Source organism: Coenobita brevimanus, chromosome 65, assembly GCF_032717465.1.
Source record: "Coenobita brevimanus isolate Jiangsu-jjx chromosome 65, ASM3271746v2, whole genome shotgun sequence".
In the NCBI taxonomy this organism is placed as follows: Eukaryota; Metazoa; Arthropoda; class Malacostraca; order Decapoda; family Coenobitidae; genus Coenobita; species Coenobita brevimanus.
The window spans coordinates 50,485,556-50,508,106 of NC_137018.1; the positions used below are offsets into that span (position 1 = coordinate 50,485,556).

The 22,551-nt window shown below is 40.8% G+C and overlaps 1 protein-coding gene and 2 non-coding genes across 3 annotated transcripts in view; all 3 read left to right on the plus strand.

The window, feature by feature from the left end:
- Window positions 1-688: 688 nt before the first annotated feature.
- LOC145405121 (5S ribosomal RNA) lies at window positions 689-807 on the plus strand. Its single transcript, XR_013898265.1, has one exon. It is a non-coding gene; the product is annotated as a 5S ribosomal RNA (ribosomal RNA).
- A 4,397-nt stretch (window positions 808-5,204) lies between these two features.
- LOC145404827 (uncharacterized) overlaps window positions 5,205-22,551 on the plus strand; it is a 113,678-nt gene continuing 96,331 nt past the window's right edge. Inside the window, exon 1 of the mRNA XM_080276325.1 lies at window positions 5,205-5,563. Coding sequence (XP_080132451.1) covers window positions 5,501-5,563 — 63 coding nt within the window. The 5' untranslated portion in view covers window positions 5,205-5,500. The remainder of the gene's footprint in view (window positions 5,564-22,551) is intronic.
- LOC145405202 (5S ribosomal RNA) lies at window positions 6,732-6,850 on the plus strand. Its single transcript, XR_013898302.1, has one exon. It is a non-coding gene; the product is annotated as a 5S ribosomal RNA (ribosomal RNA).

Below are 22,551 nucleotides of genomic sequence, written 5' to 3' on the forward strand. Positions count from 1 at the left end.
AGTCACGGGCCACATGAAGGACAGTGGGAAGTAGAAATACGTCCTATCCTTTACCAGTTGTGGTTCACTGACTGGAACTGAAGGTGATTAATGTCTGGAACTGGGTTCAAATAAGTGGGGAGGGAGACCATGGCCTATGCAGTACTCATGAACTTTTCCAGGGATAAGAAGCATATGAGATCGCTTATTTATACTTTTTATCTTAATTTGTACAGATGCCAAACACTTCACAGTCAACCTTAAATTAGCTGTCAAGTGAAAACCATGGCCAACCACAGGATTTCTGATACCTTACTGCTGTGGGTATTTATTTATCGTAAGAACTAGCTACGATCCATTATGTATGCTTCCTCAGAAATGCCAGCAGTAACCAAGTGGAGATTTGGTACCCAATTTGTAACTATAATTTTTCCCGTTAGAAGTCCGAAATTATGGAAGTAGCTACAGTACCTAAGAATCACTTCCGTTAATTTGAGAACACAGTAAACGCTCAACATAACGGACTTCAATAAACTGTAATTCACTTTTATCAGAATCGAGGAGCTACCAGACTAAATTCCTATATATTGAAAAAAGTCCGATAAAGCCAGAAGCAGTCGGACGGCCTGACCACTTCAGCTATATTCACCACAATAAGGTAAATAACAGACATGTCTATCAGTTTACAGCACAGTATTATTACATGATAGCCAACGGTCATACCACGTTGAGTACACCGCTTCCCGTCCGATCAGCGAAGTTAAGCAACGTTGGGTCTGGTTAGTACTTGGATGGGTGACCGCCTGGGAACACCAGATGCTGTTGGCATAACGTTCTCCCTACGTGTCAAGTGGGGTTGGTGGAGGATTAGTGCCCCTCCCTGTAAAACAATTAACTCTAAGCCATTGGCCACCCAGTTTGGGATACATGGCGTCTGGCAATGAATGAATGAATATATTATATGTTGGGTCTGGTTAGTACTTGGATGGGTGACCGCCTGGGAACACCAGATGCTGTTGGCATAATGTTCTCCCTATGTGTCAAGTGGGGTTGGTGGAGGATTAGTGCCCCTCCCTGTAAAACAATTAACTCTAAGTCCTTGGCCACCCCGTTTGGGATACATGGCGTCTGGCAATGAATGAATGAATATATTATACCATTTGATTATTGTAGTGATGGTACAAAACAGTAAAGTATTGCAATGGTGGTGAAAACTGTTTAAAAACCGTTGGTGCAATCCAGACTAATGTCTGATATGTCAGAAAAAGTCCGGGTTAAGGGATAAGTCCGGATGTCGATTTAATTGGAATTTCACATTTTTCGGAATGGCTTGGGCCCCAATTAGTCCATTATAGTGAGGTCTTGGTGTACTGTAATCTTCAGAGGCAAAATGATGCAAGGTACAGTACTGTGCAGTATATATTTTGACTAACAGGGTATGATAGGATAAGATGATATCAAACCTTTTACCATGAGGAGTTCTTAGTATGCTCAGGAAAGTGTCTGGTAGTAGTAAGATAAAAATGTGCAATAAATTACATAACTGATCTGAAGGGGAGACTATTCCTAATAACTTCACTTAGAAAAGAATAAAAGCATCTGGCAATAGCATGAAAAAGATAAGACAGCATTGTCTTGAAAGGTTAAAAGGTTGGCATGGTAATGACACGTCTGAAATTGTTATCACCATAAGAAGTACAACAGCACTTTACCTTTCCACCTTCTTAATGAGGTGGTGATCACAGCAAGATTGCGGAGGGTAACCATGTGACATCAGGAACTGTCTGCTGGGGGCGTCGGTTTCTGAACTTCGACATGACTGGGTAAGAAAAATAAAATAAAAAATGACTAAGTTCACACATTATAAAGGCTGAATAATTAAAAACATGCATTACCAGATTCGACCTGTCAGTAGCCTACTTTAAAATGGAGTTATATTAGTTACAAGCAATCAAGTAGGACCGTTTGAAGCTTTTAGGAACGGAGAATGGTGCACTGTACAAGCAGTATCATAATGTCTGACCTTTTTGGAAAGCAGAAAGGTTACTGCAAAGATACACAGAAGGGGCAGGTCTCGTAAATGTACCAGGAAGTATTCTGCACTGGCAATTTATTCCCCAGAGGATCACTGGACTACTGGGGCCTTATTTACAGCACAAGAATCGGGGCCCTAAGATACAGCTAACAGTGAAAAATTCGGAGGCAGACATTAATTAGGTAGGTAATGTGAACAAGATTTTCATGTGCTCTGTGCAGTGTTATAGGTTTTCTTTCGCCTAGCTGTCTTTCACAACAGTCAACAGCAAATAGTCCATGGAAGCATACTCCTTAATTTGGGAAAGTGATCTCAAGGCCAGAATGCGTTACCGTGGAGTACTACTGTTGATAGGAATAGTACTGGTATCGTACATGGTTACAGCTTGGTATTTTTAAACTGATAGAATTTCACCAGCAGATGTTTCATTCATGGGGATAGCGCCTAAATCACTTTTTATCCCTAGTGGTACCCAGGCCTGCAAAAATAACTGGATTTTACACACCACGAGTCTCCTAGAATCTGTGATTCTGATGAGCATTAGTTTTGAATCTTTGTAGACTACAAAACCGTCAGCTACGCTAGTCAGTTGTGTTTTTTTTAGGAGAATTGACAATCTACGTTACACCCTATGTTTATGTTGTCTTCATGATAAACGCACGTTGCATTAGGCTACCGTGTTTCCAGTACAGTACAAAAATAAAATTGAAGTGCTGAAAATTGGTAGTACGAACCCACAGTACGTGCCATTGATATAACATAGTAAGAACTGCATCCGGACACGGAAATGGTCATAAGAAGTAAAAAAGACTGCGGACATCATACAGAAAGCATGAACATCGCTGATACTCCAGTTAGCTTGAATTCCCCCTTAACGTGGAGGGAAATAGAGAAAATGTCGAGTGCAGCACAAACTTACCCATCCTAGGCAGATGCTACTTCATTTCAGTAATAATTTTCTAGGAGGATTTGTAAACTTATGTTATGATTTCGAGAATAAATGTGAGAACTCTATAACGTGATTCTCTTCTGAATACCTTAATCAATACATTGTGGGGAAAAAATGAAAGAGGCGAAAGAGGAATAAGAGTGATTAAGCTGACACACGTGACAAGTTTCTGATTTGATTCTTTATATCTCAAGATTATTTTATTCACCCTTGGATACTCAACTGAACGGGTTAGATACTGGAGAGAGAGAGAGAGAGAGTCCTCTGCTTAACAGGCCAAAAAGAATAGTTTTGTACTCATTTCTAATGAGTAATTCTCTCTCTCTCCCTCTCTCTCTGAAGAAGTGAAAAGATGAGTACAGTAGGCTACATTATTCCAAACAGGACAGCACACACACACACACACACACACACACACACACACACAGGTGCATAGATGTACCAAACAGATAATTTTGATGTATGCATAACTCAGTGGGCAGCAGACAAAACAATGTGTTGTGATGACAGAAGTCCATGTGCAACAAACTCGCACATACGTACTCACATACGCACATTACTTGCCTGACGCACACACGCACATTTGGGGCCGTTTATAAACTTTATTGGGCTGAAGTAGTCCAGACTGTTTTTATCTTCACCGAGACAGCAAACGCTTACAGAATGAACAGAAAATACATTAGTAGAAAACTCAAATCACATAAAAATGTAAAATGGAAGAGAGTCCTTGATAATGAAGTATGGATTCATCCCTATGGTTACGGTAAAGCATTAAATCAAAGGTATAAATTTTTTTTGACCCTCTGGGAAAGGGGGGGGGGGAATACATTCCCAGTATCCCTGCATGCTTGTAACAGGCTACCAAAAGGAGGTATCTTTCTTTTCCTCCAGTCTTCCCCCATTACTGTCCTGCTTTTCTGTCTACCTCTCTTGATATTTCCGTGTTCCAGTCTTTATTTTCCCCCTGCTTTTAGTGTCATATAGCCATATTATGGCTTCGTGCTAATTCTTCATCATTCTTTCTTTCCTACTCTTAAGTTGATGAAATACAGCTAATCAAAAAATGTGAGCTTTGCGACAATTTTGAAATACGTGTAACCTAAATGAATATAGCACAAGCAGATGAAAAAAGAGGGAAGCTCTACATTTCACTCGTTCCATCTCAGTGGTGTGAGAGATGGAAAAGGTAGCTGTTTTGCTTCGATGTCTAATAATTCGAAATCCAGTCATGTAATTTGTCAGTCCCGTTTTAAAAGTAGCAGTCGTCAAACAAAAGCTTTTCTATTCTTCTGATGATATACTGTAAATTAAGTAGGCTACACAAGTCACCTCAAAATTCTTGCCCTTCGCGGAGCCATTAAGAGGATGAACTAAATTACGACAGGGGAATAGCTGAAGTATTTAGTTGAGATCAAGACCTCTAATCATGCAGCTGAGTGCTTATAATAAAATATTCCGATAGCTCTAGTCTGATTACGACAGAACGATAGAACAAAGTGTATGACAGTCCGTATGACATACTGCTTAATTTGATAATGCCAGTAAAAAAAAAAAAAAAAAAGTTACATAATAGACGCGTTATGCTAATTTTGATTTCTTCCGATGTTTATCCGTGAATAAGTAGGCATATTATAACATTTTTATTGATCTCATTAAAATGTTGTATGTTATTTTCTATTATTACGCCATCTGTCAGAGCATTTTCCATCAATGGAAGCCTTTGACATTTCGTTTCCGCGCCAAGTCCTACTTTCAATCCTTCAAAACTCGCAATTGTAATTAAATTGCAAGAGAAGGATTCCAGTAGCTTATACCTCGCCACTGTCGCAACTCTGATCCTATTCCGGAGCAACGCAGGAGTAAGGGAAATGAGATAAGCATGAATTTCATGGAAATTAATCTGCATAGTGTCTTTATGGTAAATGACTCTTAAAGAGCATACTATATATATGTCTTGCAACCAAGGCAAGTCGTTAGTTTTGCTACCTGACAAGGATATGCTGGAAAACAGAACCAAACACAGGGACAGGCACCTGACATCATTCTCCCTTTATTGTTCACCATAAGAGCATATTTGAGTGTGTACGTTACATACAGTATTGATATAAAGCATAAGTCAAAACACTCTACGATACAACATTAGACTCAGATGAAACTGGGTATAATATTGAATGCTGCGCACGTGAAGCCAGACGCCACCCCCTGCGCAGCTCAGTTCTCCTCCATGGAGCAGATGTCAGGGGCAGGCCCATTCAGCTAGCCAATATTTACGTGAATATTCAGTATTAGTTAGCGTGTTATGTATCGCTGTAACCTAATAAATATACCTTAGTAGACAGAGAACATTTTGACATAGGTGAGAAGGTGCAACATAGCCAGGATTCCAAAATGTGTCGTCTTAAAAAATGACGGTCTAGTGAAGATGGAGGGGAAAATGGCCGCCCAAACTTGAGTTCGATTCATGGGTGTTTGATTTCAGTTTTAGTCTTACTTCTAACTTTGTGCATCGGCGTCCAGAAGAAAGAAGACCCAGCACCATGGACAACGCGCCCTCGACCAGCGCAGCGGCTCCAGCGCCCCAGAACAACCCTCCACCGAAGGTAGATATGATCGAGATAGTTGTGTGTACCGTAGGGAGGCCATGTTGGGGTGGGTCCAGCAGGTGGATCTAGGAGTGGGGTCAAGACAGAGTTGATTGTGGTTAACTCCGGGATATTGTATGCTTGAGAGGGTGGAGCTGACGTTTATTGGGTAAGGTGAAGGTAAGAATCGGGATTGGGTGATCAGTTCTAGTTCAATATGGGGGTAAGCAGAAGTACGGTCAGGTGCAGGAAGGGGGCCAATATGTGGGTAGTTAATTCTGGGTTATTTGGTTGGAAGTGTGGAGGAGGCTCAGGGGTTAGAGTAGGTGGTGGTGAACTGAGGGATTATTTGGGGGTTAGGGTGTGGTCATACTGGGCCCCAAGGTAAGGGTAAAATGAGGTCAGGATTTTGTGTGATAAAAGTGACAGATGGAGGGAGGCAGATGAATGACAAAAAGTTGAGTCTTGTTTTTTTGTTAAGGAAAGGGTTTTACTATATGTGTGGGAATTTTTAAAGGTATAATTTTAGACTAATCAAGAATTTTGGATGGGTTAGTATGGACCATGGGATATTTGTATTGGGGTTGTGTGTGAAAGATGCCACATAATTCATCATTGTCGTAACCCAGCTTTTTAAACTTAAATACTTTATCTACCATTTAAGCCGAGTACAGAACCATGTTCCCCATTCAGTCCAGTGATTATTTAGGCCTGTTTTATTTTTAAACCATACTTGCTTACTTTTTCCTCAAGATTTTACTCATTGTAGTAAGGATGTAATGCATTAATGAGATTAGTGAAGATGATATAAAACTCTCCAGTTTTATGATGAGGCATTTGGAAAAATCCAATGGATCACAATTTATCGTAGGTGAAACTGCAGGAGAGCTCCCATGCATAGACTTTACAGTTTCTGTACTTTTTTATTTTTCTTAGTATTTTAACTCATTTAGGGGTTTTGTATGATATTTAATTGTATCTTCTGTTTTCTCTTATTTTCCTTCTTCTAAATGTTTTCACTCTGCAATGTGACTTAGTGCCAAATGGCCTTTGTTACCTGGTACTACCTTTTCATTTCACTTATCTGCACTTTTTTTTTTTTTTTTTTTTTTTTTTTTTTTTTTTTTTTAAGTAATCTGTAATGTAATTATCACTTAGCTTCAGAATAGCATATGATTTTTTCTCATTAAACTGCCATGCCACGTTGAGTACACTGCTTCCCGTCCGATCAGCGAAGTTAAGCAACGTTGGGTCTGGTTAGTACTTGGATGGGTGACCGCCTGGGAACACCAGATGCTGTTGGCATCCCTACGTGTCAAGTGGGGTTGGTGGAGGATTAGTGCCCCTCCCTGTAAAACAATTAACTCTAAGCCCTTGACCACCCCGTTTGGGATACATGGCATCTGGCAATGGATGGATGGATGGATGATAGCTTTAAAAAGTTGCAGAAAAGCATAATACTGACGATATCAATTGATCCTCAAGTTTTCTTTGCAAACCTTGGCAAAAGACCATTGCCCCCCAGAAATAGACCCTGAAGCCTTTGCCCAGAGTCGGACTCATAAAAAAAAGAAAAGAAAAAATGCGGCCATTGGCCATGTCGGACTTTCAAGTTAATGTGGCTCTGAAGTCAATCCGTCACTTATCATTCGTCCCCACTAATCCAACCAAACATGACAACCTAACCAAATTCATGCAGACCTGACAGGTTAATGTCAACTAACTACCTGAAATGATTTGGGGACAGATGAGTTGCGGGGCCGAATCAACCCATTGCCTTCAATAGGACACCACTGTAATTATAAGTGCTTTTGAGTAACAAACGTAATATTTCTGCAGAATTTGGGTAGCATAAATGAATTATGCAGCATGAAAGGTAGTCCATTATAAAAATGTTCATCTTTTATAAATGGGAGCTTTCCTGCAGTTTGTCCTTATCTTATAATTGTGTCAGTTATAGCACGAATTCTTGGGGATATACATTTGACTAAGGGTCATCCACCCAACAGAGCCTAAAAATAAGTTTCCAGCTCATGTAAACTGGTTGCTTTTTCACAACACTGCAGTTCATTTGCTGTTTATCACCAAATATAAGCCTAAAAACATTTCTGACTCATATGGTAAACTAGTTATTTCACTGCTGCCTGTCCCTTGCTGCTTGAACTCCAACACCACACTATTGTTCCATCACTGATGCTAACACATCCGATAATGATGTGTGCAAGTGTCATCTTGGAACAAACAAATGGCTGTAGGGTTGCATGAGGGCGATTGTAGAAGCAAAAATAATGATCATATATTGACCAGCAAGGCTTCGTATGTGATTGTAATCATCATATGGTATGTGAAAATGTTATCATAATACGAAAAAAGATTGTAACTTTTTTGTCATCATTTAAGTGATTCACCGCATAGTGGTTCATCGTATAATGAGGCTCTGTTGTAGTAGTATTTTTGTGCCTTTAACTCCTGTAGTTTTTTTTTTTTTTTTTTTTTATGTGTCCGACTCTGGGCATAGGCTTCACAGCCTGCTTCCAAGACCCAGTAGCCCTCCTACATACTTCACACCTCTACATGTCACCACTTCGGCGGTAACACCCACCGTCCATACTGAATACATGCTAGGGCTGTCTCATACAGGACTGGTGTATTGGTATTAGCGGGGGTACTTTTACGACATGTTGGCGGGTCTTCTGGTAGATCAGTAAAGTCTGATTTTTATGAAATTCAAATCCTTAAACTTTTCCCTGCCCCAGCGGGATTTGAACCCGGGTCCGTTAGGACCGCAGGCCACCTCTCTACCGATTGAGTCACCACTATTGTATAGTGCAGTATTTTACATTACTGACAATGGTATGGAATATTGTCTGTGCTTCTACCTTGGCAGTCCTTGCCAGTTGCATACGTAACTTCATTTTTATATTTTTGCATACTGTACAATATATTCCGGGTAAACCCTTAACCTTTAGCTGCTGGGTGGTGGTTGGAGCTGTCAAAAAGTTGGTGACGTGGTGGCACCGGGTGTTGGTAGGAACCGCTCTTGTTTTCCTGGCACAGTTTGAAGTGGCCGCCGCTTTATGTCATGGCCGTCGCTTTATGTCAGCACCAAAAGCTTGGGGGAGACTCCCACCAGCCCGCTCAACCATACCTCAGTCGTCTCTGTGATTTTGTCAGGTATAGGATGATCTTTTCTTAACCTTTCTCGTCTGATTCTGTTCCTGCCTCATGTGGACTTTAGCCTCATCTGCCCCTGCCAAACCTTTTTCCAAGGATACTAGGAAAGGACTCGGTGACGGTGCCATAGGGCGTGTGTTTGACACCACCATGTCTGGTTTCTCTAGTAATGGAGAAGTTATCATGTTGAGAGCAAAACCATAGTCGAGGCTGTAGGCAGACGCACGGACACAACCTGTTCTCGCAGCGAAAATCTGCCCGGCATCCAGGGGTTAAGGACATAGGAGGACCTTAAAAAAAATAATAATAATAATAAAAAAAAAAGGTTATCTCAGAATTGATTCAATGACTTTGTAAAGGTGTACCGTACGGAACTGCCTTTTTGAGTATGAAGAGAGTCCATCAATAAACAAGGAAAATATGCTTATGGAAGGGATAGGTTAGGTTAGGAAAAGTGTGGTTAGGATAGCATAAAATAAGTTACCATGTTGCATTAGGTTAGGTTAGGATATATATGTATATAAGGTTGGGTTTTAAAAATTTAGGCTAGGTTTGAGTAAATAGGCACTGATAAGGGTGATTTTGATCAAAAACAGCATTCTGAAATGGCATCAGTGTGTCTTCAGGCACCTCAAGATGACATTGGTCTGTCTTTAGTGTCGAAAGGGATTATAAACAAACACTGATTTTTAAACAGTTTTCACCAATTTAAAAAAAATATTAAATGCAATCAGAAAATACTCAGTCCCATGAAGAGCTTAGGTTAAAAAAAAAAAAAAAAAAAAAAAAAGTGGTCCTATGTCTCCTTAAGTATTACCCAGTATATTTGGATAATATCCTTATCATTTTGGAATGAAGTCAAAGTCCTAAGCATAGGAATATTGTTGGTGGGGGATGGGGAACTTCTATCCATTTGGATTACCATACAGTTTTAAAATTGTTTTACATTAGGGGATAGGAGTTGGAGATGGGACAGCCTGATGGTGGAGTACAGGGTCACTTTTAATGCGAGGAAAAAGGAACCAAAGGCCAGGAGCCCTCAAATTGTTCCCTCCAAGAAAAAGCAAAAACCAGATATGGTAAGAGAGAGCCAAATTCAATATCTGTTCATTTCAAGATGCCTGGACATACTGCGTTCATTTGAAAGACTGGAGATCATAGGCAGTAGGAAATACAGACAGAGGGAGACAGTTCCAGAGTTGACCTGTTTCTTACATGAAGGACTGGGACATGTAAGAGATTTGTTGTCACCTCTTCTGCGATCAAAGCGTCTGGCGATAAACCGGCACTGTTAGATAGATAAGCACTGTCAGTGCTGACCAGGCTTACCTCAAAACAGGACAAAATCAAGCCATAGCATACCTGTGTTGAATTCTCCAAGGTCCATAACATTGATATTGTGCAGCATCATCTTTTGCATGAAGATGAACTCTCCCAGCGAGCTGCTTAGCTAGATATGGTACAGTAGTTTAAATACCATAGCCAAGTATATCTTGGCCAGCTGATAAGATCAGCTTGCTGTAAAACCTCGTGACTGGTAACAGTTACAGAAGTACTAGGTATGCAGTATATTTCCTATGGGACTGTAGAGGACTTTGCCACATTGAAGCATCATATGGGGTATTGCTGGGGTGAAGCACCCTGCATATAAAAATCCATAGGGAGCTACAGTGAAGTGCCACTGGGGATTCACTAGAGTGTAGCATCATGTGCGTGAAACTTCTTAGAGTAGCTAAGTCTGACCAACCAGGTCATTCCTACTGATGCATGATGATCTAAAAATGTGATTGGAATGGGCTTTGCTGTGTTGGCATTAAGATGGCATAGTGAGTAATCTGAGAAACATACCGGTACTGTATGGTACTTTACCCAAAGTTTTATGTATGATATATTGTACTGTATTGCCATTCATGACATAAACATAGTTGATGGTAATTTAGGCCTTGTCATGTACTGTATATACAGTAGCTGTTTCTTTGAGGAAGGTGGATTCGGTACTCTATCATTAGCATGAGTGTACAAAGTTGAAAGTAGAGTGACACAAGGAAGAAAAGTAGCTGGTGCAGTGAAGGCCTTGATAAGAAACAGAGGCTTGAGTGTTGCAGCTGCACAAGGCTTACATGAAGGAGTGTTAGTGCCATCTTTAACATATGGATGTGAGACTGTGGTGTGGCGTGAAAATGAAAAGTTAAGAGTGAGAGCAGTGGAGATGGGACTGCTGAGGATTGTATGTGGAGCACAGAGGGTGGATATGATACGAAATAATGTGATTCGTGGTAGATGTGTACAGTAGTGTGGAAGTCGGTGGACAAAGAATCGAAGAGTGTGTACTGAGATGGTATGGGCATGCGGAGAGAATGGATAACTATAGAGTGGTGAAAAAGGTATATCTGAGTGAATTTGAAGGAGGGAGGAGACAAGGTAGACCAAGGAAAAGGTGGAGAGATATGGTGGATGAGTGTGTGAGGAAGAGACGTTTGGAAGTCGGTGAGGCTAGGGAACTGACAAGAGATCGAGCTGGCTGAATAAATGTTATGAGAAGTGCATGATCAGGGATTTGGCACCCCTTTTTAACGTGACATCGTCTGGGTTGACTTAACCTAATCAGATACGTTTATGTGAAGCTACAGAACATGATGAATGTTTTTGGCGTAGCTATCCAGTAGAGCCAGGATTCCAGGGACTTGAGTGATGAGTGAATGGAAGCGTGGCCCATTGGATTGGGCAAATTTGGGCTGTCTGGACATTGCTGCTCCTCACCCTGCCCTAGGGTGTGAAAGGAAGTCCAGATGATGATGATGATGATGCTGTACAAAGTTTGATTTGTTGGTAAATTACCCATATACTGTACTGTACAGTATAGTACAGTACTAACATTGTAATACAAAACTAGACATATCATGAAGCCTTTTGTTGTGGAGAGTTATGAACTCAAAGGAGTTGAGGCATTTAGTGGTCATGGTAGGACTGGTTTCAAGAGGCTAGTAGAGAAACTGGTTTGTGGTAGTAGGTTCTTTTGCAACTTTGTGTGAGATGGGGTAAGGGATAGCTCTCACAGTTACTATACTTGTTATTTTCAGTTGTGAATATGACATGCTTCATTTATGTTTTGTAATGTACTATCACGATCCAAAGTTTCTCTACCCCCCTGAGTGGAGGAAGGTCGAAGCCAATGTTGAAGAAATGACGGGCCACCGAACACAGGCCAGTTCATGATGGAGGGGTTCACTAACCTGAAGCTTAGGATAATAAGAATCACCCAGATGAAACACACAAGCCTATTTATGAATCACAGTATCATGAACCATTATTAGTATTGTATACTGGCAGTGTCCGATCATCTGGTCTTGCTACAACCTTGGCTTCGACCTTCTTCCACTCAGGGGGGTAAAGAAACTTTGGATCGTGATAGTACCTGCTGTAACTCCCCCCCCCCCCACCCAACCTGTGTCAGTATTTTCACACATTATTGTACCACTGGTGTGAATTGTTTTCAGTAAGATGACCAGCTTATTCTGTGTACCATTCTGAAATTTTATTAGGTACCGGTAGCATAAGAAAGACCTGTTGTGATGAAGGGATTAGGAACACAGTATTCTCCATTAACCCCTTTAGCCTTGATTTTTAAATACTCATTCACCTTAGGAGAGATTGAACTGTAGAGGCTAGACACAGGATAGTCTTTATGAACTTCTTCAATACAAGAGGCCCTTCCAAGGCTGAATAAAATCATCTGATGGTAGGGTGATTAAAATGAAAAAGATAGGTTATTATATTGAGGTAGGGAGCCCTTTCTTCAGTACAGTGACATCTTTCATACAGCATTTGCAACAGTGCCTCCTTGTGATATTATCTTGCACTGAGAGGAATCATTGTGCTGAAGAGAATATTATGCATGTACAGGACTTTAGTGATGGAGCTGCGGTACTTTTACTGACGGACTGAGTGAAGTACAGTTTTTTAGAAATACGATGCAGTGCAGTGCTTATTTAAACGCTAGAGAATGATACATTTAATTCCTTGAATTTTTTGTCATTTTAGGAGATATTGTATATACAGTACTAGCATATATAGCTACCAGGTATATTCAGTTGCGCCTTGGTACCGTATGCAGTGGTGTTGCATCAAGTGAAAACTTATTGCATAATGATTTATTAGGTCGATATTGCTAACATGGGTTCAGTGGAGATGAGTAGGGGGGGGGTGGCAATGGCCACTTAAACTAAAATCTCAGAAAAATACATTTAGATTTGCCCTTGGCTCCTTTGGTAACACAACACTTTCCACTAGGAATAGCATTCTTGCCAGACATGATTTCCAAATCACTATCTATCTATCTATCTATTGCCAGACGCCTCAATCCCGTTTGGGGTAGCCACAAACAAATCGCCTCCAAGTCACCCTGTCCCCCGCCATTTCACTGCCCTGCTCCCAACTGACACACCCCTCTCTCATATACCTCTCCACCCCATCCCTCCAGCTTATCCTCGGCCTCCCCCTCCCTCTTCCCCCCTCCACCTCACTCACATACACTCTCTTCGTCAGTCTTTCACCCTCCATCCTCTCCACATGGCCAAACCACCTCAGTGTGTTTCTCATAACGCTTCCTATCACATCCACATCCACACCACAACGCTCCTTTATATCTTCATTCGTCAGCCTGTCTCTCCACGTGACTCCACAGGCTCCTCTTAAATAACTCATTTCCACTGCTCTCACTCTTGACTTGTGTCCTTCCAACAATGTCCAAGCTTCACTTCCGTACGTTAGAGTTGGTATCACAATACTGTCATGTAGTAACTTTTTCACTTCCATGCTCACTTCCCTGTTTCTTATCACTGCTTTCAAAGAACCAGCAACCTTTCTTCCCTGCTGTACCCTTTCAAGCACTTCACCCTCCAAACCTCCATCCTTACTCATCACACTACCCAAGTACTTAAACGTACTCACATTTTCCAATTCCTCACCATCCAACCTCGCTGTACATTCACTAACCTCACCTCTCTCAAAGACCATCACTTTACTCTTCCCTACATTCACCTTTAGATTCCGTTTCTTACACACTCTCCCAAACTCATCCACCAAGCCTTGCAGCTCCCCTTCGTCTTCACTCAACAACACAGTATCATCTGCAAACAACAGTACAGGGAGTTTCCAAATCACAAGTTTCAGTATTTTACACAAAAATGTTATCACTGCACATAGTATTGCACACTGTACCATTCATAGTGCCTTTGCACTGTTATATGGCAAAAGCAGTGGTGTTTCAATGGCCTTGCATGTGTGAAACAGAATGAAAAGGAGACAATCACAATGAATGTAAACACTGAGAGACCATTATGGCTCAAATGTTTGACTGTGCACTTGCATGGGAGGCACTGTGTATGTGCAGGATTGTCGTACATGGCCACCGCAGTTATTGTATAAATGAATTTTGCCATTGTTATCTTGAAACTGGAAATAACTTTTAGTTTGTTTCTCTGTCATTTTACTGTAACGCATACCAAACTGACATATCGAGGCCTGACTGTATGTGGTATGCATGCAAGTATTTAATTCCGGTAATGTTACTAAAGGATTGAGTAGTATACAGTAGCTAAGAGATACTGTAGGATGCCATACTGTACAGTACTTGGGTAGAGGTTAGAGGTGATGCATTTGACCCATTGAATAGCAACCTTTATTTAGCTTTTGCCTCCAACCAACTGATGATTGTTAACTAGCTAACTTAGGAAAGATCTTTAGAAGTGAAGGGGTTAATTGAGGCCATGTCTAGCACCCTCTGGTTCAGATAGTCACCCCTGCTGATTACAAACATCCAGTGACAGCTGTAATAAAATACTGTATTTGTTCTTAGGCTTAATGTATTTCTATTTGGCACCATACAGTATATAGTCACTGCCAGACAATTTTATTCAGCTTAAGGGAAGATCTTTTGTATTGAAGGGGCTAATGAAGGCTGTATCTAATCCTTCCAGTTTAAAAAGTCTCATAACCAATAATGTCATCAAGTATAACAAAAATAACAGACCTAGCTAATTATAGGCTATAGTCATTAAGTCTTGTTGGAACTATGTATAAAAAAGCAATTTGAAGTGAAAGAAAATGCATTGCTGTGATGATAAATAAAATTTGTAATTTGAAAGACCATAACAGTATGGTGTGATGAAAGGCAGTAACTGCAGGTTAATGAAAGGAAGTAGAGAATATACAGGGAGTCATGTATTACAGAGATGAAAAATCTCCTGTTTTTTAAGGCATGGAGATGTGTTAGCTCTATATGGTAACTTAGCACTGTTGAAGCTACTATAGTAGCTTACCAAACAGGCACTCATCATCATAAGTCAAGGTTGTGTTCCAAAATATCAACTTTAATGTATACATAATATATATATATATATATATACAGTACTTGGTATTGTAAATTAACACTGGAGCTCTTATATATGACTTGGGTGTTATCGGAATAAAACCTGTATGGACCACAAGAGGGTTAGATGCTGATGAATGAGCTTTGTACTGTAGTTAATATGGTAATGGAATTGTCAAAGGCACTCTTTCTGTTGTGTAGTGTGGATGTATCATTAATAGTGAAAGTGAAGATCAGTAATTACAACTTTCTGTTTAACGTGAACATAGCCTATTGTAGATGGTGTGGGGATGGTGAACAATGCCATTGTTTGTATTGATGGTTTGAGTGCCCCAGTGGGAATGAGGATTCAGCCATGTAAGTTAACCAAAGTCCCAAGAGGTGACTGGAGGCTTTTTGATCATGAAGTGCCACTGAGAGGAGTAGGAGTGGTCATCTACCAGTATTGGACTGCAGTAGTTTACTGGTGGGCCCCTGCATCTCAAAAGTGGGTGGCTAATATGAGAATGGCTGCTCCAGTTTGTATGTGTGTGGGGTTGTGGCAACCTTTGTACATTATTGACAAAAGTTGTCACTGATTCTGCACCAAAATGAACCCTTTCATTGTAAGAGAGTTAATTCAAAAGAGCAGAGAACTGCATTTCTTTGGCTGTGGTTTAAGCACAGGTAGGAGTTGGTGTGGGCCTGATGGTGAGAAGGATTAAGTGGTTTTGGTCAGAGATGATTATTGTTGCTCAACCTTGTTCTGCCAGACACTTGCCCCTGTAGGGTTGTCCATAACTTCCTTACACCATTGATGCTGTGTCTGCATCTTAGTGTAACATGTTCTGTGCAGTACTGTGTTGTGTGTGTTATGTTGTATGGGCCTGTTCTACAGGCATGGCACATGTTTCTGATTCCACCCAACCCAGATCTGAGTTGATAATTTTGGAGGGCCAGGTGATGTCCTGATCTATTCAGTCAGCCCTGATGGATGGATGATGTCAGCAAGGAGGGAAGAGGGGCATGTGGCATAGTGCTCTGATCAGGGTGTTGCATTGCCCTGCACTTGAAGTTAGTATGGTATATATGTACTGGTAGGTGTTTCGGCGTTTGTTAGTGTAGGAATGTTTGGAGGTTGAATGTTGTTGATCTGGATCTGGTAATGTTTGTGAGGTGATGATTTTGTGTGCCAAGTTGTATTGTGTTGCTCTGTCGCATAATGACAGGTGTTTTTAGCACAGGCTGTCACTTAGAATTGTGTGCTTCTCATATCGAGATCTTCAAAAGGGAAGACACGGTTTTAGAGTGTAGCCTGTGGGTTATGGAAGTAAGGTCTTGGGACCAGGCTGTGAAGCCTATACCCAGAGTTGAGCACAAAAAAAAAAAAAAAAAAAAAGGATGCAGTCAGTGTTGATATGTAGAGTGTTGTTGTTTATGGTCTGTAAGGTGTTCTAGTGAATGGTGAATAGGATGGAAGGCCATGCCAGGGAAGCATTGGACATCAGGTGTTCTGATATATCGTTTGTCAAGTAGGGAGAGAGGAGGTTTGGGTCAGGACTGATGACAGCTTTCAAGGACGGCTGTACTTGAGACTTCCATCCTCGTTTGATTCATAGCAGTCCCCAGTGTGTTATATTATTGCAGCCACTGGACAGTTATATTCTGCTTTAGAGAAAGCTGTAGTGTTTAAGAATTTTATAAAAGCTGTATTTAATCTCTCCACTTCAGAAATTTTGCCTTGAGCTGAATATAATCATCAGGCGATAGTAAGAATAAAATGAAACTTCTTTTACATTTGCTTAAAAAATTTTCTGATGCATTTCCATCTGTACATTTTGTTACAGTGGATGAACTGCTTGAAATTGTTGTCTAGTATTACTAGGTTGAAAGAATGTTCATCCTCTGAGTGAAACAAGTTAAAATGAGAACTCTGTGACACATTTGATTAATGCTGCAAGATTGAACTTATTAATCATATACCATTCATGGAGCTGTCTGTAGCTAGTGGACAGGAAGAAGAGCAATATTTTTCCCATAGGTTATTTTATTTTTCAGTAAGATCTGAAACAGGTTTATTTGGTCTATCAGAGAAATGTTATGTCTTGGTATATGCTGTATCAAACCTAACAGTTTTTGTTGGCTTTTAAGAAGAGTGTATGGTATGTTAAAATATTCTATCTATCTATCTATAGCCCGACTCCCTAATCCTGCAAAGGGTGGCCACAGACAAAACGCCTCCAAGTTGCTCGGTCACCCACCATTTGACTGCCCTCCCACCAACTCACTCCCCCCTCCCTCATATACCTCTCAACTCCATCCCTTCACCTCATGCTGTATATTAAACTAAGGAATTGTTTAACATAGTAAGTGAAAGTAATATAAGTGGCTGGGGAATGGCTGGCAGAAGGAGGGAGATAAGAGGGGAGGAAGAGATCAGTAGGATGGAAGTAATGGAAGCAAAGAAAGTCAAAATGGGGAAAAACACAAGAATTGATGGAGTGTGTGGTGAAATGCTTAAAGCACTGGGTAGAGATACAGTAGCTAGTAGGATGAATATGGGAAATGTGCAGATTGGCCGGGAGAAAGGTGAGAGCCCTGGAGGAATGGAAGTCAGGTATAACTATTCCCCTGTACAAAGGAAATGGGAAAAAGAAGTGTGTGGTAATCATAGGGGCATTTGTCTTCGTAGGGTAATAGGAAAAATATGTGGTAGGATGTTCATTGACAGAGTTAGGGAAATAACAGGAATTAGTTGGAGAAGAACGTGGAAGTTTCAGGAAGGGAAGAGGTTGTGTAGATCAGATATTCTTCCTCAGGTGTTTAGTGGGAAAGTTGCTGGAGAAGAAAAAGAAGTTTTATGCTGGTTTTATGGATTTAGAGAAAGCATATGACAGGGTGGATAGACAAGGAATGCGGAAAATATTAAAAATATATGGAATAAATGGGAAGTTGTTGAATGCTGTGAAGAGTACAGGGTATGTGTGATGGTGATAGGGCTGCAATGCATATGGATGGCAAACTGAGTGAATTTTTCTGTCTGAATGTTGGATTGAAACAGGGATGTGGTATGTCTCTATGGTTGTTCAATTTGTATAGCTATGGATGGAGTTATATATAAAAGAGATACCGTTCAAGGCTGGACAGTGAATGTTGGAGGGCCCTAATGAGAGAGGGCAGTGTTTGGAAATTTCTTGTACATTATTGTTAAGTGATGATGAAGGGGAACTGTATGGCTTGGTGAATGAGTGTGGGAGAGTGTGTAAGAAACGAAATCTAAAGATGAATGTAGGGAAGAGTAAAATTGTGGTCTTTGAGAGAAATGAAGTCACAATCCACAGTGAGGCTGGGTAGAGAGGAAATGGAAAATTTGAGTACTGTGTAGGTGGGGGTGCTCACCATCCACTCACTTGATGTAGTGCTGCTTTGGGTGTCTACCCATTCCTCTCTTCCATACTTCCTCTTCTGTCTTTCTTTCCTTCACTTTTTCCTTTTTCTTCTGCCTGTGGGTGACTTTACACTCCCAGTTCTGTCTGTCTTTCCTTCATTCTTTCCTCTTCCTTCTGCATATGGGTAATTCTACACTGATTGACAAACCAAATGGTTTCCTGGACACCAGGAAACCATTTAGTACACTGGGTGGTACCCATATAACCAAATTATGGTGCCTGGTGGTCTAGTGGGTAATTAAGGTGCTCCAATTGGATTAAGCCTGTGTGGGTTTATATCCAGGGGGTGGTTGGGGTTTATTGCTCACTTAATGCCACTCAGGGATGAGTGAGGCTGGTCACTCTCATCTTAAATGTCAGGACCAACTTGCCTAGCCCTGGGTTCCTACGCTCCTCATGGGGCGACATAGGATTGGATGATGGATGGATGGTAGTGCAGTGATTAAGGATGGAAGTTTGGAGAATGAAGTGCTTGCAAGGGTAAAACAGAGAAGAATGGTTGCTGGTTCATTGGAAGTAGTGATAAGAAATAGGGAAGTGAGTGTGTAAGTATAAAAGTTGCTGTATGATGGCATTGCAATACCCACTCTAACATATGGAAGCAAAGCTTGGACCTTGTTGGAAGGACAAGTCAAGAGTGAGAGCAGTGGAAATGAGTTATTTGAGAGGAGCATGTGGAATTACATGGAGAGACAGACTGACAAAATGAGAAAATGATGGAGCATTGTGGTGTGGATATAGATGTGACAGAAGCCATTAGAAGTACATAGAGGTGGTTTGACCATGGGGGGAGAGAGAGAGAGAGACTAACGAGGAGATTGTATGTGGGTGAGGTGGAGGGAGGGGGATACCAAGGATGAGATGGAAGGATGGAGTGGAGAGGTACAGTACCATATATGAGATGGGGGGGTATAAGTTGGAGGGAGGGCATCAAGATGTCAGGGGACAAGGCGACATGGAGGCAGTTTGTTTGTGTCCACCCCTTATGGGATTAAGGCATCTGGCTGTAGATAGATAGAGACTTATAAGATATTCTTGATTGTCATCTTGTACACTATTAGACATGGGTCATTATAGCATATAATAAAAAATAATTAGTAACCAGTGCCAAACATGTTACAGTAAAAGTAGTCATTGCTGCTAAGTTGCAGTGCATTCTCCCAGATCCTTCCTTATCATATTGTGCTGTACAAGTAGGTGATATATTACTTTATGATATTTTACTTTATGATAGTCAGGGTAGGACAGTGGATGTTGGAGTGACCCTAATGAGAGAGGGCAGTGTTTGGAAACTCCCTGTACTGTTGTTTGCAGATGATACTGTGTTATTTTGTGAAGACGAAGAGGAGCTAGGTAGATGAATTTGGGAGAGTGTGTGAGAAACAGACCTAAAGAATGTAGGGAAGAGTAAAGTTCGGTCTTTGAGAGAAATGAAGTCTGTGGAAGTACAGTGAGGTTGGATGAGGAGGACATGGAAAATATGAGTGCATTTAAGTACAGTACTTGGGTAGGGGGATGAGTCAGGATGGAAGTTTGGAGGGTGAAGTCCTTGAAAGGGTACAACAAGGAATAAAGGTTGATGGTTCCTTGAAAGCATTGATAAGAAACAAGGAAATGAGCATGGAAGTGAAAAAGTTACCGTATATGACAGTATTGTGATGCCAACTCTAACGTGTGAAGCTTGGACTTTGTTGGAGGGACAGAAGTCAAGAGTGAGAGCAGTGGAAATGAGTTATTTGAGAGGAGCCTGTGGAGTCACATGGAGAGACGGACTGACAAATGAGGATATGAAGGAGTGTTATGGTGTGGATGTGGATGTGATAGGAAGCGTTAGGAGAAACATATTGAGATGGTTTGGCCATGTGGAGAGGATGGAGAATGTGCAACTGACAAGGAGAATGTATGTGAGTGAAGGGGAGGGGGGAGAGGGAGGGGGAGGTCAAGGATGAGATGGAGGGATGGAGTGGAGAGGTATATGAGAGAGGGGGGGTGTGAAGTGGGAGCAGGGCAGTGAAACAGCGGGGGACAGGGCAACATGGAGGCGATTTGTTTGTGACCACCCCTTATAGGATTAAGGCGTCTGGCAATAGATAGATAGATAGTCAGCTGGAACATCATTCTGTTGTCTTTTTGATTGGTCCTTAAAACTTTTTGAGTGTTTTGTGCTCCATTCATGTAATGTAAGAACTACATGTTGTTGCATTGTAATAGCTTCTCTTTACCGGTAAAGCAACATCCATGATTGATTAAACTCAGAGTAGGCCTGTGTTTTGCTTTATTCTGTGTTACTGCCTTTAACTTCCAACCCAGTAACTTATGGTTTGTAGATAAGTTAAGGATTCCAGTGCAGATCATTAGGAAAATAACGCAGGTTGTGGAGTTGTAGATGAACTGCAGCATTGTAGAAATAGTACAGTACTATATTTGACATCAGGATTTGGTACAGTTGGATTATGACCAAACTGCAGTACTGTACACTACACCTAGATGTTGATGGGAAGGGTAGTGATGTTAAGGGCTGTTGAATAGCCAATGAGAGAAATGTGAGAGTTACTGGTCTTTAAATAAGGTACTGTAGGCCTGTATTCCTGTCCCACCTACATGGTTTCTGATTGCTTACATTCTAAACTGCCATTACAACAGTATTCACTCTAAGTCATCCATGATCATATTTTTGTTCAAGGGGACAGGAAGACAGTCCTATATACTAGTTTGTGTTGAATTAGTAATATGAGCTCTACATGATGGGAATAACTGTTTTTGTCACTACCAAAGCATTTCAGTTAGTAACCTTGCTCTCGTTAGTTATCACGAGGATGCATATTGGACAGTTTTCTTGGTAACTCTGTATGGTAGATGGATCATAATAAAGTTATCATCATCTGATGCCTTGCGTCCTCGTGCAATCCCCCAAGCAGGGGATGACTGTGACAGAAACACCTCTAGGCTACCTAATCCAAACACACCTGTTTCTCTCTCTAAAACATTTTTCTTCATTTTCTTTTATTAGTATATTGATGCACTCTGCTTCCCTTACCAACACTATGCTTAATCTCGCTTTCACAAACTTTCTGGCATCCTATATTTGTGCATTCTTCATTATAACCATACTTTTTTTTTTTTTTTTTTGACATTAGGACAGTTATACTATACATGGGTGGTTTAGGGAAACATGAATTAGTGGTAAAGGTTTATTCCTGATTGGTGTCACCCAAAGGTTCTTTCAGAGGAATGAATTCATTCAGGGTAACCTGACCTAAATAGATATGCCATGTCAGATTTTGAGGGATTTATTGAATCTGGTAGACTTTTGCATAAGGGCAGTTAGCCTGAGTGAGTTCATTCCTCTGAAGAAGCCTTTTGGCCAAACTGGTCAGGAATAAAACTTTGACTCGTGTTTCCCTGCACCACCTCTGTATTGCTTTTTATGCACTCTGTAATCCCGAATCTCATTCTTAAAGCTCCTTCTTCCAATCAATAACACCGATAAATTTTGCAGTTCCTGACACACTCAATCCTTCCCATAGCTACCTGTAGGCAGTAGGCTAAAGCCTGTCACAGATTTGAAATTAAAAGAATTGACATTGCATATCTACTGGGTATGTAGCTAATAAAATATGTACCATACCAGGTATTGTAAAAATCTTTAGTGAGTGATCTTGTCACTTAGAAATTGCACCAGTGAGTGATCTTGTCACATAGAAATTGTACCAGTGAGTGATCTTGTCACATAGAAATTGTACCAGTGAGTGATCTTGTCACTTAGAAATTGTACCAGTGAGTGATCTTGTCACTTAGAAATTGTACCAGTGAGTGATCTTGTCACTTAGAAATTGTACCAGTGAGTGATCTTGTCACTTAGAAATTGCACCCACCCGCATTTTTAAATTTATTCATATAATACCCTGCCTCCGTCATGATGCCATCTTGGACAGTATGAGTGATGTTACATTGGACTTATGGATGAGGTAGATCAGGTTTGATATGATCTCTGCTTACTGGTATGCTTATGTGAATATAGTATATATAGCTAC